This window comes from Anomaloglossus baeobatrachus, chromosome 2, assembly GCF_048569485.1.
Source record: "Anomaloglossus baeobatrachus isolate aAnoBae1 chromosome 2, aAnoBae1.hap1, whole genome shotgun sequence".
Classification (NCBI taxonomy): domain Eukaryota; kingdom Metazoa; phylum Chordata; class Amphibia; order Anura; family Aromobatidae; genus Anomaloglossus; species Anomaloglossus baeobatrachus.
The window spans coordinates 95,761,499-95,779,627 of NC_134354.1; the positions used below are offsets into that span (position 1 = coordinate 95,761,499).

General features: G+C 43.7%; 1 protein-coding gene across 1 annotated transcript in view; it reads right to left on the bottom strand.

Moving 5' to 3' along the window:
• The window catches only part of ITGAE (integrin subunit alpha E), a 207,118-nt gene that overhangs the window by 22,847 nt on the left and 166,142 nt on the right, over positions 1 to 18,129 (bottom strand). Inside the window, exons 23-27 of the mRNA XM_075333152.1 lie at positions 15,848 to 15,941; positions 11,720 to 11,799; positions 8,632 to 8,709; positions 2,354 to 2,426; positions 2,167 to 2,274 (exon numbers count right to left, since the gene is read on the bottom strand). Of these exons, the coding sequence (XP_075189267.1) occupies positions 2,167 to 2,274; positions 2,354 to 2,426; positions 8,632 to 8,709; positions 11,720 to 11,799; positions 15,848 to 15,941 (433 nt within the window). The remainder of the gene's footprint in view (positions 1 to 2,166; positions 2,275 to 2,353; positions 2,427 to 8,631; positions 8,710 to 11,719; positions 11,800 to 15,847; positions 15,942 to 18,129) is intronic.

Here is an 18,129-nt window from a genome sequence, read left to right on the forward strand (position 1 = left end):
ATGAGGGTGCCTAATGCTATCTGGCTCTGCACTGTGCTATATAGGTGCTGTATACTACATGAGGGTGCCTAATGCTATGTGTCTGCATTGTGCTTTATACAGTCTGTATACTACATGAGGGTGCCTATTGCTATCTGGGTCTGCATTGTGCTATAAGTGGGCTATATACTACATGAAGGTGCCTAATGCTATATGTCTGCATTGTGCTATATGTGGGCTGTATACTACATGAAGGTGCCTAATGCTATCTAGGTCTGCATTGTGCTATATGGGGGCTGCATAGTGCATATGGGGGCTACATAATACTATATGGAGGACAATGGGGGCTTCATAACACAATATGGGGGCTGCAAACTACTATACCCCCAGAGTTGTATGTCCCCTCCACCCAGGTGCTGTATACCCCCTCAGAGCTGTATGTTCCCTCCACCCAGGTGCTGTATACCCCCTCAGAGCTGTATACCCCCAGAGCTGCATGTCACCCCCCCCACCTCAGTCACTGCCCTCCTCTAGAGCTGTATGCCCCCCATTGCTGTATACCCCTTTCCTCAGTAATATATATTCCCCCAGTAATGTGTTTGTCCCCAGCCTCTCTTGTGATGTATATACAGCAGTGTTAGTGTGCTCTATGTGCGGCCATGTCTGTTAGACAAGCCGGGAGGTGAGTGAGGCTGTTGCCGTCTTCCCAATATTAGAAATATATATACAGGATAAATATATAAAAATAATGTGTGTGTGTGTGTGTGTGTGTGTGTGTGTGTGTGTGTGTGTGTGATGTGTATCTGTCTATGTATGTCAGTGTATATGACTGTGTCTAGATTTATGTCTATTTATGTGTTTTTGTGAATTTCTCTTTAAATAAGTATGTGTACGTGTATGTATCTGTGCATGTCTATGTGTGGATGGGGCCCACTGAGACTCTTTCGCCCAGGGCCCACAAAAACCTGGAGCCGGCCCTGCCTCCCATCACTACTAAAGTCTAATATTGATTGCTGATCAACTGCAAAAAAAATGTACTTGCACTCTATATACAGGTACAGCTGTTTCTAAAGTAAAGTAATACAAGTACATCTCAATAATTTAGAATATCATCAACAAGTTAATTTATTTCAGTAATACAATACAAAAAGGGAAACACATATTATATAGAGTCATTACACACAGAGTGATCTATTTCAAATGTTTATTTCTGTTAATGCTGAAGATTATGGCTTACAGCCAATTAAAACCCAAAAGTCATTATCTCAAAAAATTAGAATAATTACCAAAACACACCTGCAAGGACTTCCTAAGTATTTAAAATAGTCCCTTAGGCGGGCTTTGCACACTACGACATCGCAGGTGTGATGTCGGTGGGGTCAAATTGAAAGTGACGCACATCCAGCATCGCAGGCGACATCGTAGTGTGTAAAGCCTAGATGATACGATTAACGAGCGCAAAAGCGTCGTAATTGTATCATCGGTATAGCGTCGGCGTAATCCATAATTACGCTGACGCGACAGTCCGATGTTGTTCCTCGTTCCTGCGGCAGCACACATCGCTGTGTGTGAAGCCGCAGGAGCGAGGAACATCTCCTACCGGCGTCACCGCGGCTTCCGTAGGATATGCGGAAGGAAGGAGGTGGGCGGGATGTTTACATCCTGCTCATCTCTGCCCCTCCACTCCTATTGGCTGCCTGCCGTGTGACGTCGCAGTGACGCCATACGACCCGCCCCCTTAATCAGGAGGCGGGTTGCCGGCCAGAGCGACATCCCAGGACAGGTGAGTCCATGTGAAGCTGCCGTAGCGATAATGTTCGCTACGGCAGCTATCACAAGGATATCGCAGCTGCGATGGATGCGGTGACTATCGCTCTCGGCATCGCAGCATCGCCTTGCGATGTCGCAGCGTGCAAAGTACCCCTTAGTCTGGTTCAGTAGGCTACACAATCATGGAGAAGACTGCTAACTTGACAGATGTCCAGAAGGCAGTTATTGACACACACTACAAGGAGGGTAAGCCACAAAAGGTCTTTGCTAAAGAAACTGGCTGTTCACAGAGCGCTGTATCCAAGCATATTAATGGAAAGTGACTGGAAGGAATTATATTCTAATTTTTTGAGATGCTCCTGTACATCAATTAATCCCTTTAGTAAATGGACCTTAGAAAATCATCAGGAACCACACCTGGATCTTCTGGATTAATTGTAGTTCCGAAAATGTAACACTTCTCAGTTTAATGGGGACCTGCAACTCCAGACTCAGTTCAGCAGCAAATGGATTTTCTGTATTCACCTGCAGATACAAGTTTATGTATTAAATCTGGGTAAATAAGCTGCTTACATCACTAACTTAAGGAGTATTGTATACTTACATTAAATGTATATTGGACGTCCTCATACAATGCTGGAACAGATGGTATTGTCACAAAAAGTGCAGCCTGTTGGCTAAATGAATACATAAATAAGATAGAGTAAGATAGATAAGTACCTGCTTTGCATTGCTTCTTAAGCCAGCTTTACACCTTACAATTAGGTATGCGATCTCGTATGCGATGTGACACGCCCAGGTTGCATATGCGATTGAATGAGATTGCACATAGGTCGTTCATTTGCTGTCACACGTGCGTTAGTAGTCTATGTTAAATTGATCAATTTTGTGTGCGATCCTTTAGATCATGTGTTCTGTGACGTATGCATTGGGCACCTTTTTTTTTAATTATTGACTTGACAAGCGTGTGTGTGTAGGGATGCGTTTTTACTATGTCATCTGCCATTCAGCTCTGCTACATGGCCGCTAACAGCAGACACAGACAGCCATGTAGCAGAGCTGAATGGCAGATGACAGCAGACACAGACAGAGCCGCACTGTCAGAATGAACTCGGGTGAACCTCACCCGACTTCATTGTCATGCTGCGGCTCTGTCTGTGTCGCGTCCTGATTAGCGGTCACCTGTGAAGGGCTCACCGGTGACCGCTAAACTCCTGAGTAACTGAATTGAGCAGCCCTCTCTCATATACTTACCGATCCCCGATCTCCGGCGCTGCACAGCATTCACACTGCTCCGGCGGCTTTTACTGTTTTGAAAAAGCCGGCCGCCCATTAAACAATCTCGTATTCCCTGCTTTCCCCGCCCACCGGCGCCTATGATTGGTTACAGTGAGACACGCCCCCCACGCTGAGTGATAGGTGTCACACTGCACCCAATCACAGCAGCCGGTGGGCGTGTCTATACTGTATAGTGAAATAAAAAATTAAATAATTAAAAAAAACGGCGTGCGGTCCCCCCTAATTTTAAAACCAGCCAGATAAAGCCATACGGCTGAAGGCTGGTATTCTCAGGATGGGGAGCTTCACGTTATGGGGAGCCCCCCAGCCTAACAATATCAGCCAACAGCCGCCCAGAATTGCCGAATGCATTAGATGCGACAGTTCTGGGACTGTACCCGGCTCTTCCCGATTTGCCCTGGTGTGTTGGCAAATCGGGGTAATAAGGAGTTAATGGCAGCCCATAGCTGCCACTAAATCCTAGATTAATCATGTCAGGCGTCTCCCCGAGATACCTTCCATGATTAATCTGTAAATTACAGTAAATAAACACACAAACCCGAAAAAAATCATTTATTAGGAATAAAAAACACAAACATATACCCTGGTTAACCACTTTAATCAGCCCCAAAAAGCCCTCCATGTCCGGCGGAAGCCAGGATGCTCCAGCGTCGCATCCAGCGCAGCTGCATGGAGGTGACCGGAGCTGCAGCAGACACAGCCGCTCCGGTCACCTCCACACAGCAACTGAAGACAGCCGCGCGATCAGCTGATCTGTCACTGAGGTTACCCGCTGTCACTGGATCCAGCGGTGGATGCAGCGGTGGCCACGGGTAACCTCAGTGACAGCTTAGCTGATCGCGCTACTCACCGCCGCTCCGGTCACCTCCACGCAGCAACTGAGGTGAGTAGCGCGATCAGCTGAGCTGTCACTGAGGTTACCCGCGGCCACCGCTGCATCCACCGCTGGATCCAGTGACAGCGGGTAACCTCAGTGACAGCTCAGCTGATCGCGCAGCTGTCTTCAGTTGCTGTGTGGAGGTGACAGGAGCGGCTGTGTCTTCTGCAGCTCCTGTCACCTTCATGCAGCAGCCCTGGAAGCGACGCTGGAGCATCCTGGATTACGCCGGACATGGAGGGCTTTTTGGGGCTTATTAAAGTGGTTAACCAGGGTATATGTTTGTGTTTTTTATTTCAAATAAATGATTTTTTTCGGGTGTGTGTGTTTATTTACTGTAATTTACAGATTAATCATGGAAGGTGTCTCATAGACGCCTGACATGATTAATCTAGGACTTATTGGCAGCTATGGGCTGCCAATAACTCCTTATTACCCCGATTTGCCAACGCACCAGGGCAAATCGGGAAGAGCCGGGTACAGTCCCAGAACTGTCGCATATAATGTATGCGGCAATTCTGGGCGGCTGTTGGCTGATATTGTTAGGCTGGGGGGCTCCCCATAACGTGGAGCTCCCCATCCTGAGAATACCAGCCTTCAGTCGTATGGCTTTATCTGGCTGGTTTTATAATTAGGGGGTAACCGCACGCCGGTTTTTTTAATTATTTAATTATTTATTTCACTACACAGTATAGACACGCCCACCGGCTGCTGTGATTGGGTGCAGTGTGACACCTGTCACTCAGCGTGGGGGGCGTGTCTCACTGTAACCAATCATAGGCGCCGGTGGGCGGGGTAAGCAGGGAATACGAGATTGTTTAATGGGCGGCCGGCTTTTTCAAAACAGTAAAAGCCGCCGGAGCAGTGTGAACGCCGTGCAGAGCCGCGCCGGTGATCGGGGATCGGTGAGTATGAGAGAGGGGGTAAGAGGGATAGACTGACATGGACAGAGAGAGAGGGACAGAGATAGTGACCGACTGACAGAGATTAGTGCATGACAGACATTGTGAGGTGCTTCAGAATGCAGCTTTTCAGCTGCGCTCTGAAGCGGACCTTTTTTAAGCTGCGGTGCAGAGTGCACACCTGCGCACATAGCATCAGACACCAAAATCGTATGAGGGATGTCACACGTTTCAATTGACTAGGTTCGTGCAACAAAACATCCAATGTATGAGGAATAAACAACGTGTATGCGATCACCGTATTTGTGTTCAATCTTGATCGCACGTAGGTGTCACACGCAAATACGTCACGAACGATGCCGGATGTGCGTCACTTACAACTTGACCCCGACGACGGATTGAAAGATTTATTGAAGTGTGTAAAGCAGGCATTAGATTATATAACCTGAAGCTGCGGAGGCACCTGGGTATCAGCTTCAGCATGTGAGCGCTAAAACAAGAACATTCCACACATCTTAGATTATTTCCAGACCTCCATGTCTGCACATTGGCAAAACACATGCTCACATGGGTCATTTCAGTAGCTAATCCAGCGCTGAACATGAAGAGGTCTGGCTATTAAAGAGAACCTGTCAGGTCCAATATGCACGCAGAACCACGAGCAGTTCTGGGTGCATATTAATGATTCCTGCCTAACAGTCCCTCTATACACTAGCATAGATAAAGAGTTCTAAAAGTATTTCTAAAGATTGCTTATTATATGCTAATGAGGCCAGTGACTAGTTGCAAGGGCGTTAGTTCCCTTGGCTAGTCGACCCACATTGCATGTTAGCACACTCCTGTGGGTGTACTAACGTACTAATAATGAATGCGCAGTGACGCCGCACATATCTCACTCTTGATTGTGGCCGGTGAAGGATGGATGCACACTGCACATAATCGGGTTTCCTGGGACCTCCGATCATGCTTACTAAAGTGATGCCGTGTGTAAGCTTCCCGGCTTCAGTGAGGTACAGTGCGCATGACTCGAAGTGCTGAGGACTCCTGAACATTCCCAATGTGCATCCATCCTCCGCCAGCCGCCGGAGTGAGTGAGCTATGTGCAGCATCACTGCGCATTCATTAGCATGTTAGTACGCTCACAAGGGCGTGCAAGCATGCTATTTGGGCCGACTAGCCAAGGGAATTAGCATATAAGAAATTATCTTTTGTAATACTTTTTCTAAACATCTGTTTATCTATGCTACTACATACAGGGACAGTTAGGCAAGGATTTACAATATGCACCCAGAACTGCTCCTGGCTCTGGGTGCATATTTAACCTTACAGGTTCCCTTTAAATAAGCTGGTCAGTTATTCCACTTTATGACAGTGAGACAATGGAGAAGATGGGGAAATTAATCTCTCCATCTTCTCACCTGTGATCCGATTCTCGTATGCCAAAGAATCTGAGCACAGTAAATGACACTCGTCTCACGTTAGGAGCAGAGTTTGAGGTGACTGTCATTAATATGTAAGATCAGATTCTCTCGGATCAGATGCTATACGCCAGTGTGAATCCAGCATAATAGAAACACGGCACCATTTCTGAATTTTTACCCACTCCTGGTTTTGGCTATGAATACTGAGTTAAAAACCCACAAAATACTCAAGGTGTGCACATGGCCTAAAACAGGGAAAAAATATTGGATAATGGTGACTGCAATTAAATTGCATTTGATACACAACGCAACATAATGTGTGCTGCCGGACAATATCCTGCAAAGAGAAGAATGGATGGTGGAAAAAAGGAAGCAGCACTCAAAAAATGAGTGAAAGGTAATGAGCTTTATTGGCCCATGTGAAGATGTTTTGGATCCGGTGACGGGTGAATAGTAACTATTCGAGTTCACATTATTTGGAACGAATCCCACAGTAATATTCATCAGGAATAAAGAACCTCATGCTAGTCAAGGGGGAACCCGAGCATTTTTCTTGCCATGATAAATACCGGAATAGTACTCGATATTCGGTAAGCATAATGCAAACACAAATAGTTACTATTCGCTCATCACTACTCAGTTTATGATGTGAACTTTCCTTATTTTTTGTTTGAGAAAGGTTCACAGTAACCGAAACATCGCCACATGGGTCAATGTTTGTAATAGTTCTTTAGACTAGTTATATAAATTAGCTTGTAATTGTGAGCTATCTCAACATTGCTATATTCTGTAAACCTCTCAGTTATCCATAAGCACTGCTTGAGGAAGGTTGTCTGACCGAAACGTCACCACGACACACAGGCTAATAAAAGGTCCATTTTATTTTTGATTTTCAGGAGTCTTCTTCTATCTACCTACAACTGTATTGTATCATTGTATGTATCATAGGTATCATTGTATCTATCATAGGTATCATTGTATGTAAGGCCTTTGCACCCTATTTTTCTTTTTGTATATTGGTGCTGTTCCATTTTTTCTACTTAGATATCTACTGTATCTCTCTATCTCTGTCTATGAGGTGTTGTTGGGTGTTGCTCTTTGACACAATAGCCTTACATAATGTACAATTATTGTGTAATGTAACCATGTCAGAAGCAGCCAAACCAAATTAAGGTCACTAGAATATGGAAATAAGTTGCTGTTTTCATTTTAAGCAAAGTTTTATTTGGAGCAATGAGGACTCCTAGTACTGATTGTGTATCCTACAAATTCAGATTATTTTTGCAAAACATGTTGCTTTCCTTTATGAACAGTGGCATACCGCCAATAGCGGCAGACCACACGGCCGCTATGGGGCCCATGAGTTGGGGGGCCCAAAATCAGAGCTGGCAATGGGTCCCCCTGCCCGGCATTGCACTTTCAACTATATGGGCATCGCGGATGCAGATACAGTTGAAAGCAGTGATGAAAGAGTGAACCGTCAACTCTCTCCTGCATCATTGTCCCGCTGTGTCTGCGTTTTGATGTCTAAGCATAGCGGTGCACGATAAAGTCACTTCTACGCACCCGCTGTGCCGAGATGTGCAGTGCTGCGGAGCATAAGCCACTGCAGAGACCGAAGCAGCAAGGGAAATAGGAGGAGTATTTTATTTTATTTTTTTAAAGTCAGTGAGTATACTGTTAGGAGAACTATGGGGTATGTATTATAATATATGGAGGACTCTGGGGTTTGAATTATAATATATGGAGGACTGGGGTGTGCATTAAAATATATGGAAGACTCTGGGGTGTGCATTATAATATATGGAGGGCTATGGGGAGTACATTAAAATACTGTATATGGAGGACTATGGGGTGTGTATTATAATATATGAAGGACTATGGGGTATGCATGATAATATATGGAGGACTATGGGGAGTGCATTAAAATATATGGAGGACTATGGGGTGTGTATTATACTATTTAGAGGACTATGGGGCTTCATTACACTATTTGGAGGACTATGGGGGTTCATTATAATATATAGAGGATTATGTGGGTCCATTATACTATGTGAAGGAGTATGGGGTGCATTATAATATATGGAGGACTATGGGGTGCATTATAATATATGAAGGACTATGGGGTGCATTATAATATATGGAAGACTATGGGGGTCCATTATACTATACAGAGGACTATGAGGGTTTATTATAATATATGAAGAATTATGTGGGTGCATTATACTATATGAAGGACTATGGGGTGCATTGTAATAGATGGAGAACTAAGAGAGTGCATTACACTATATGGAGGACTATAGTTCATTATAATATAATATAGAAAATATCTTATGCTGTTCTCTTCAAAACACTTAATGCAAGAAGAATTTCCCAGACTTACACAGAGAGGACAGCGCTGAATGAATGTCTCACAGGCAACACAGTTTTCTGAACCAGCGGTGCGGAGACGTTGTTAAAGCTGAAATAAATGAAGTTATATATATAAAAAAAAAATAGTAGATTTCTATATTAAGTAAATAATCAGTATAAGCGCCTGTTTTTTTTTCCCAACTACCAAAAGTAAATTTCTAACAACCAGAGTTAACAATTCTGACATTGGAAGTCCTGAGGAGACTATCAAGAAAAATAACAGAGTTTCTTTAAAATAAAATTTCATTTTCAATAATTGTTTTGCCTTCTTTTACCTTTCTCTTTAGGTTTATCCATAAATGAAAAATGTGCTAGAAAAATAGCCCAATAATAACGAATTACTAGTGATGTATTTCATAGTATTTTGTATTGTTGAGCTGATCTGTTCTTGAAGCATGTGTTGTAGGTAAAAATAATTTCATGAAATGATGCCATTTTGAGTGTACTAGACCCCATTACATGTACTTTGTGTACAAGGTTACTGTGTACAGCTCTGCCATATGCATGAGGCTTAAAGTCATATTTTAATGTAAGTACTGTGCACACTTGGCCAGGCATTAGTGTATACGTTCCATGGAAAGAAGCTGTACACTATGAAAGACAAAAGCTGTAATTTCAAGAAAATGATAGCAGTTCGAAAAAGCAAGTCAATTGCAAACTTGTTGTTTTCCTGTTATCGATCTAAATAAAACAAATTCATAATTTGAGAATGCCTCTTTAAGTGAAAACATGCAGAGATTACTTATTACTTATGGTGATTGTATACTATTCTTTTGAATTGGAGCCGTTCTGCGTCCTTGGCAATGGCTACTACACATTAAATGGAGCCCGGCTTTGCAGTTCTGTTCACATTGTTTAAATCCAGCAACCTCCAGAGCTTTGTACCTATTGATTGGTGGGGGTAACACGTGTCGGACTCCTATTGACCTTATAGACAACAATTACAGGTACACAAAGCAGATATTAATTTAATCATGCCAAGTTTATTAAGTGTTATAAAAAACACATATAAAGTGTTAAAGAATACTTTAAATATAGGCAACACAGATGAGGAATAGGGGGAAAATCGCACTACTTAGAGTAGCTGTCTGAGACAAGTATGATCCGCAATTACATATATTCCGGCTAATGTACATAAATATGATTTATATATATGTCTAGTTCATATAGCATATAGACTATGGTTACAAGTGAGAGATATGAATGCTGCTAGGGTGCAGTTGCCAACAGTGTTGGAAAATACCAATACCTCTAATTATTATAAGGACAGTATATTCCCATGCAGCAGTCACTCCCACACTTAATTATCTCATACTATGCCAACACTATGAACCAGAGACTTTATAGTAGATTACCTATAGCCGGGCTGATATAAATAAGTATGATTTATACATGTGTCTAGTTCATATAGCGTATGGACTATGGTCCTAAATGCGAGATATGAATGCTGCTGGGATGCAGTTGCCAGCAGAGTGTTGGAAAATACCAGCACCTCTACATATGTAATAAGGCCGTATGCTCCCATGCAGCAGTCGCTCCCACACTAAATTATCATGTCAGCACTATGAACCAGGAACTTTATAGTGAATTACCTGTAGCCATATGTATAGCGATCGGCACCCGCTCAGACAGCCACTCCCACCTGACGCGCGTTTCACCGCTTCCGGTTTCGTCAGGAGGCCTCCATGATAATTTAGTGTGGGAGCGACTGCTGCATGGGAGCATACGGCCTTATTACATATGTAGAGGTGCTGGTATTTTCCAACACTCTGCTGGCAACTGCATCCCAGCAGCATTCATATCTCGCATTTAGGACCATAGTCCATACGCTATATGAACTAGACACATGTATAAATCATACTTATTTATATCAGCCCGGCTATAGGTAATCTACTATAAAGTCTCTGGTTCATAGTGTTGGCATAGTATGAGATAATTAAGTGTGGGAGTGACTGCTGCATGGGAATATACTGTCCTTATAATAATTAGAGGTGTTGGTATTTTCCAACACTGTTGGCAACTGCACCCTAGCAGCATTCATATCTCTCACTTGTAACCATAGTCTATATGCTATATGAACTAGACATATATATATAAATCATATTTATGTACATTAGCCGGAATATATGTAATTGCGGATCATACTTGTCTCAGACAGCTACTCTAAGTAGTGCGATTTTCCCCCTATTCCTCATCTGTGTTGCCTATATTTAAAGTATTCTTTAACACTTTATATGTGTTTTTTATAACACTTAATAAACTTGGCATGATTAAATTAATATCTGCTTTGTGTACCTGTAATTGTTGTCTATAGGATCTCCCATTCCCAGGGACACTTTTGTTTTCTAATATTTGAGGCTAACTATAGGTTGTATCCTATTGACCTTATATTGATTATCTATCCTATGGATTGGTTATCCATATGGGGTGTTAGAGCAATGTATCAATAACTCCAACTTGAGGGGTTCTGGGAATAGCTTATAGTTAGTAAAAATAAGAAATCTACAGACTGTGATTTCCAAGAAGTTCTGAAGTGCTCCTTTATTTATATCCTTCATGAATATGCAGAAATTTCTTACATAATAGCAAATATCAAGATACATAGCTGCATAGTAATTAGACACTCCCTGTATGTACCCATCTTAGTCTTTATTTCAGAGTGTTCTTGTGAGAATTACTACACCCAATGAGACTTGGCAGTCCCGAAGACATTAACCCATTCCTTATTCTCATACATGTGACTGGACAACCCCCAGGTAATCTAGAATTGTGGGTTCAAGATTATGGATTGTCAAAACCAGCATCATATTGGAATCTTAGTGATAGGATTTGCAAAAACTAAAGACTGAACATGTGTGTAGTTTTACATAAAGGCAAAAATGATGACACATGGACAGAATAAATATAATTGGCGATGTTGTGTAGGTACAATCACAATACGTAACCGCTAATAATTTGTTCTTGGCAATCCTAAAGGTGAAAGAAGAGCACATTTGCTGATTAGATAGGATACATAGGTTAAAATCCACTAAATTTACTAAATATAAAAGTATACTTACTTGTCAACCACATAATAAATTGTGGCTTCCGGAGCAGAAAATGTATTTTCCGTTGGTTGCCAAATAATAGAAAATGTCTCCTACATGAACAGATATATAAATATTATTACAGCTGAGCAAAGTCATGTTATTTCATGGAAACTAGAAAATAAACTTCAAAAATGCAAAAAAAAGTCCAACCAAGTCAAGGTGAACCTTTAGGGTACGCTCACACGAGCGTATAACTCGCATGAGTATCGGACCGCATCACCCGGCGCGGCTAGCTTCTCTGCTGACAGGAGCGGCTCAGCTGCATGTATTTCTATGCGGCTGACATGCTCCTGTCCGGAGAATGTGCGGCCGCACCGAGTGATGCGGTCCGATACTCATGCGAGTTATACGCTCGTGTGAGCGTACCCTTATATGGATATCACTAACGGCTCAACTCTCTATGTGCCAAGACAGACCTCATTTAAACTGGGGAAGCGAAAAGAAACCAACATACAGCTTGTCTGGGAAAGATAAGTGGATAAGGGTGCTGAGGGATAAGGGTGTGACAGGAGGGACTCACATTCCCAAAATCTGAAAAAAATAGGACCCACCCTCCTTTAGCAGTGTGCTGACACACAGTGTATGTAAATGTGTGTGTGATGGTGGGATATTATGGGGCATGTACCATTTTGTGTGGGCTCATGTTTTGGGTGTGGTGGTCTGTCTATTTGATGTATTGTTTATCCTGTCTGCAGGGTTATAACTCCTTGAAGTGCTTCTGTCCCTAGGTGTGTGGGAGGGGACCTGGAATCCACCTAAACTCTCTGCTTACCTGAAGGTTTAGTGATTCAGTCTGGCTGAGCAGGAGACGAGAGAAGGAGTAAGGTTAAACCTCTGAGGGAGACGCTGAGGCTGCGGACAGCACCCCAGAGAGAATGCGAGAAACCCTGATTTCTCAGGAGAAGTACTGCTGGAGGATTGTGACTGAACTCCGGGACATTTATGCCATTTCTGGACTATTTTTACCCTCCGAGTGGTGGCTTATTTAATGGACATTCTGTTTTGCTTGGAATAAATGTTTTTTTGATTTTTCACCTATCTCTCGCTCTGTTGATTGGGTGATATCGGAGAAGGACCCCATCACAGTGTGTATATTGGACCAGTGGGCCCCACTGTTTGTAGCATATGTTGGGGGGTTTCAGAGCTTGGCACCCTTATCCATTCATCTTTTAGACAAGGTATTGATAGTGAGCTACTCCTGGTTTCTTTTTATTTCCCCCGTTCAGTGCCTGGCTTGGCACATAGAGAGATGAGACATTAGTGATAGGGACAATCCATACTAAAGGTATACCTTGACGTGGTTGGATGGATTTTCACTTTTTGATTAAAAAAAAAAAACAAACAAAACCCATGACACACCCGTTACAATAACATACACCGGGGACGTGTCGGAGATATGGCACTGGACCGGGGAAAGGTGAGTAGAGCACAATAAAAAAAATAAATCTGAAAATGGAAAACCCCTTTAAACAATACAACTAATTTGTATTCCCAAACATTATATATATATATATATATATATATATATATATATATAAAAAGATTGCCGTCTGATACACAGAGCCAAATGTTTTGCGTGTGCCTTAAGGACTGTTCCCTAAAGGCTGTGCACTATGGAAATATTTAAGTTAAAGAATATCGGACTGTTAAGGCTCATTCCGGTACGTGTGGCATCCATTTTTTCCACTTATACAACATGTACCCATTATAATCTATGGTGCTATTCACATGTTCGTGTTTTTTTCCGGCAGCAGGGATAAAAAAGGCCGATACAAGTCTATGGGTCAGTGAAAAACACATGCATGTGCCATCCGTGTGCTACATGTATTTAATATTTCAAAGTATTGATCGATAAAATATATACGGTATATATATATATTATACAGAAACATACACACACGAGAAAATTGATCATGTTTCATTAGTGCTTTTGCTCAGAGTTTGTTCTGAGTTTCATCAATTTTCGTCTGATGAGGAAAAAAATGATTTCTCCACTTTCTCCTATCCATTAGTTCGTGAAAAATAGACAGCACACAGGTGACATCCGAGAGCTGCCCAATTTTTCACGGACCCATAGATTTTCATTGCCAAATGTCATCTGACACTTTGTTTTCAAATTTACAGACATGTGAACAGCCACATTTATTATGCATTGCTCAATCATATGCCGCAACGCTATACAGACATTAGCATCACTGTCCCCACTGGGGCTCACAATCTAAATTCACTATCTGTATGTCTTTGGAGTGTGGGAGGAAACCTACGCAAACACAGGGAGAACATACAAACTCCTTGCAGATGTTGTCCTTGGTGGGATTTGAACCCAGGACCCCAGCGCTAAAGTCACAGTCCACCCACTATCATAATTACGAATGCTATCAGTGAAACACATGGATATCACTTGTAAGCGAAAACGGATGTATGAATGAGCCCGTAGGCTAGTTTCACACTTGCGCTATTTTGACGCAAACGGAATCCGTCACTAATGTAGTACAGTTCATTTATTTACAGTGGAAGTGTGATGCCCTGGGCAAGCCAGGGGTCACAGGTAATGACATCACCACACCCTACACCCCGGTTAGGTACACCTAAGCTAGACCTGAAACCCTTGTTGCCTTCCTCCAGGGGCTGATGTCCTCACCAGGGGGTGGGCCAGGCGGTTGGCTCCGCCCACCGAGGAGTTCACAGTCCTGGAGGCGGGAAAACCAGGCAGTTAGAGATAGAGTTTTGGAGAGGAAAGAGAGGAGTTGAGTGGTAGAGGAGCAAGTGGAAGGAGAAAAAGTGACAGTTTGAGAGCCTGAAGTTAGTCCGGGTGTGTGCCCCGGACAGAGACAGCAAGGTTAGCAGACGGCGGTGACCATCTGCAGTGGAGGCTGATCGGAGTTACCGTAAGGACCCGCGGACGGGTGGTGGCCCGGCGGTACCGGACCGGTACACAAGGAGAAGCCAGCACCATTGGCAGGGGCCTTTCGGATCCCGGCAAGACTTGGAGTCGACGTAAATTTGCCAAATCCGTCAGTGAAGGGGACCTCCGGGTCTCCAAACAGCTAAGTCCCGATTGAAGGCAACAGTCCAACCGTATGAGAGAGACACCGCCACCGCCAAGGCACCAGTTTCTCAGGGCCAGCGCCTGCGGGCAAAGAGGGGCTCCTCCGGCCCATATCCAAGTCGGGGAGCGGGTTACCGGTGGGAATCCATCGCTACCAACATTACACAAGGTGCAGGGAAAGAAACAGTCACCGTTAACTACCGGGGAAAAGCAACAGCAGCCGTCCGTGGGAACCGTCTTTCCAGCCGTGTGTTTTACCGAGAACTGTGTCACCGTCTCAGGCTGCGTGAGTACCACCGTGCCGTACGGCACAGCGCTGCCCCCCGCGACCCTGCACCTCACCAGGCCCCGCACCCGGCCTGCCATCCACCCCTACCCCATCACCGGGCCCCGGGACAACCAACCCCCTACCCACAGAGGGGAGAAATAACAACAAAGCTGCTCCCTGTCACCGCTCCCGGGATCCCCATACAGAGCAGCGGTGGTGTCCACACAATCACCACAACCGTGGGTGGCGTCACGGACAATAAATCCCCAAAACCAAACCCCTTTTCACTCACGGGTGAGGAGCGCCGCTCGAGTCCGCGGGATCCGGCCCATCGCTCGAGCCACCGAGCAGCAGAGGCCGCAGCAGCAGCGGGCAGCCGGACCCGAGCAGTGGGAGAGAGCAGCGTCCCCTCCTCCGCCCGCGACAGAAGCGCGTTACTATGGCGCGTGTGTGTGTCATGCAGTACCCGCTTGTGTCCACATGATGTCGCGCTTCCACTGTAAATAAATAAACTGTACTACATTAGTGACGGATTCCGTTTGCGTCAAAATAGCGCAAGTGTGAGTGGGACCTTACTGAGATAGGAGATAACAATTGGTTCTCATAAAGTTCTACGGAGTTAGAAAGAGAGGGTAAGGGAGGAGCTGCAGGCAGACGCAGACATTCTGCTGCAACTGCTCCTGGGTCCTATAATGATGGTTACACTTTAAGGCCCTGCTTATTCATTTTTTTTTACTCTGGAGAAAAACATTAGATAAACAAGTGTAATTGAGAAACTTACAGTGGACGCGGCAAACACAGGATGTCTGATTCCACAGGTCATTGTAGAATTAGATGATGGAGTGATTTTGGGAGCAGAACATTTTACCCCGGGGATTATTAGTCTAAATGGAAAGACAAAAACTTTATAAATGTTGTCCACAATTCACCAGAGAACTGATAACAATGTATCACTTGGTTGACGTCTTACTTTCTAATGACCTATAATGTACATTTACATCATAGGTCACTAAGAAGATTATGAAGCCGATGCAGGAGCCGAGCCTGCTTCATAAAGGACAGATGCTGACTGTGTAAGGCTACGTGCACATGTTGAGTATTTAGTCCGGCTTTTATAGTGGAACAATCAGAATAAAAGTATAAAAGAAACTAGGGATGAGCAAACGAGTCTGCGTCCGAGTTTGGAGTTTGGGTACTGTTCGTAGGTTAATAAGGCTTTTGCGCAACCAAATCAACAAGCTTAATTGCATGTGGAAGTTGCCTGTACGCTGCTGTGAACAGTAAAGGAAAAAAAATGGGCCCCCACCTATTTATGATAACCAGCACAGGTGAAGCAGGCAACTGTGGGCTGCAACCCTCAGCGGTTACCTTTACCTTGGGAGGTTACCAAAAATAAAGGGGATCCCACACTATTTTTTAAAATTACTGAAATATTTTAAAAAAAAGGACTGGGATCCCCCTATTTTTATAACCAGCCAAGGTAAAGCAGACAGCTTGGGCTGGTATTAACAGGGTGGGAAGGGCCATGATTATTTTGTCCCTTCCAAACTAAACATAGCAGCCCACAGGCGCCTCAGAAGTGCTGCATCCATTAGATGTGCCAATTCTGGGGCTTTGCCCGGCTCTTCCCGATTGCCCTTGTGCGGTGTCCATCAGCTTAATACTTTTTGGTTTGATGTGAGCTGTGAATTGACAGCTGGCATCAAGCCGAAGGGTTAGTAATTTTTATTTTTTTTATTTATTCCCTAACTACATTTGTTTCCAGAGCAATTGCATCCACTTTTCTTCCTTTTGTAGCCCCAAAGCCCTTACTACGAATATTTTATACCCATTTTACAGCACACAAGTTTGGGTCTCCATTGACTTATATGGGGCTCGGGGTCAAGTTGGGATCAAGTTTGTGGAAAGAACTGAACTTTTAACTTTAGTTCTGCAGAACCTGGCGAACCAGAACACCCACGCACGGGTCCCTCATCTCTAATAGAAACACAGGTTTTGCATTTTTCACCCTCTCCTGTTTTGACTTACAAATACTGAGCCAAAAAAACAAATACTCATCCTGTGCACGTGGTCTTATATACAAGTGCACCTCACTAAATTAGAATATCGTCAAAAAGGTCATTTATTTCAGTAATTCAATACAAAAAGGGAAATGCGTATATTATATAGCCATTACACACAGAGTGATCTATTTCAAGTGTTTATTTCTGTTAATGTTGATGATTATGGCTTAAAGCAAATGAAAACCCAAAAGTCATTATCTCAGAAAATTAGAATAATTACCAAAAAACACCTGCAAAGGATTCCTAACCGTTTAAAATGGTCCCTTAGTCTGGTTCAGTAGGCTACACAATCATGGGGAAGACTGCTGACTTGACAGATGTCCAGAAGGCAGTCATTGACACACTCCACAAGGAGGATAAGCCACAAAAGGTCAAGCTGTCTGTTCACAGACTGCTGTATTCAAGCATATTAATGGAAAGTTGGGTGGAAGGAAAAAGTGTGGTAGAAATAGGTGCACAAGCAACCGAGATAACCACAGCCTTGATAGGATTGTTAAGAAAAGGCGATTCAAAATTTTGGGGTGAGATTCACAAGGAGTGGACTGCTGCTGGAGTCAGTGCTTCAAGAGCCACCACACACAGACATATCCAGGACATGGGCTACAAGTGTCACATTCCTTGTGTCAAGCCACTCATGACCAATAGACAACACCAGAAGCATCTTACCTGGGCCAAGGAGAAAAAGAACTGGACTGTTGCTCAGTGGTCCAAGGTGTTGTTTTAAGATTAAAGTAAATTTTGCATTTCATTTAGAAATCCAGGTCCCAGAGTCTGGAGGAAGAGTGGAGAGCCACAATCCAAGCTGTTCGAGGTCTAGTATGAAGTTTCCACAATCAATGATGGTTTGGGGAGCCATGTCATCTGCTGGTGTAGGTCCACTGTGTTTTATCAAGACCAAAGTCAGTGCAGCCATCTACCAGGAAATATTAGAGCACTTCACGCTTCCCTCTGCCAACAAGCTTTTTGGAGATGGAAAGATCATTTTCCAGCAGGACTTGGC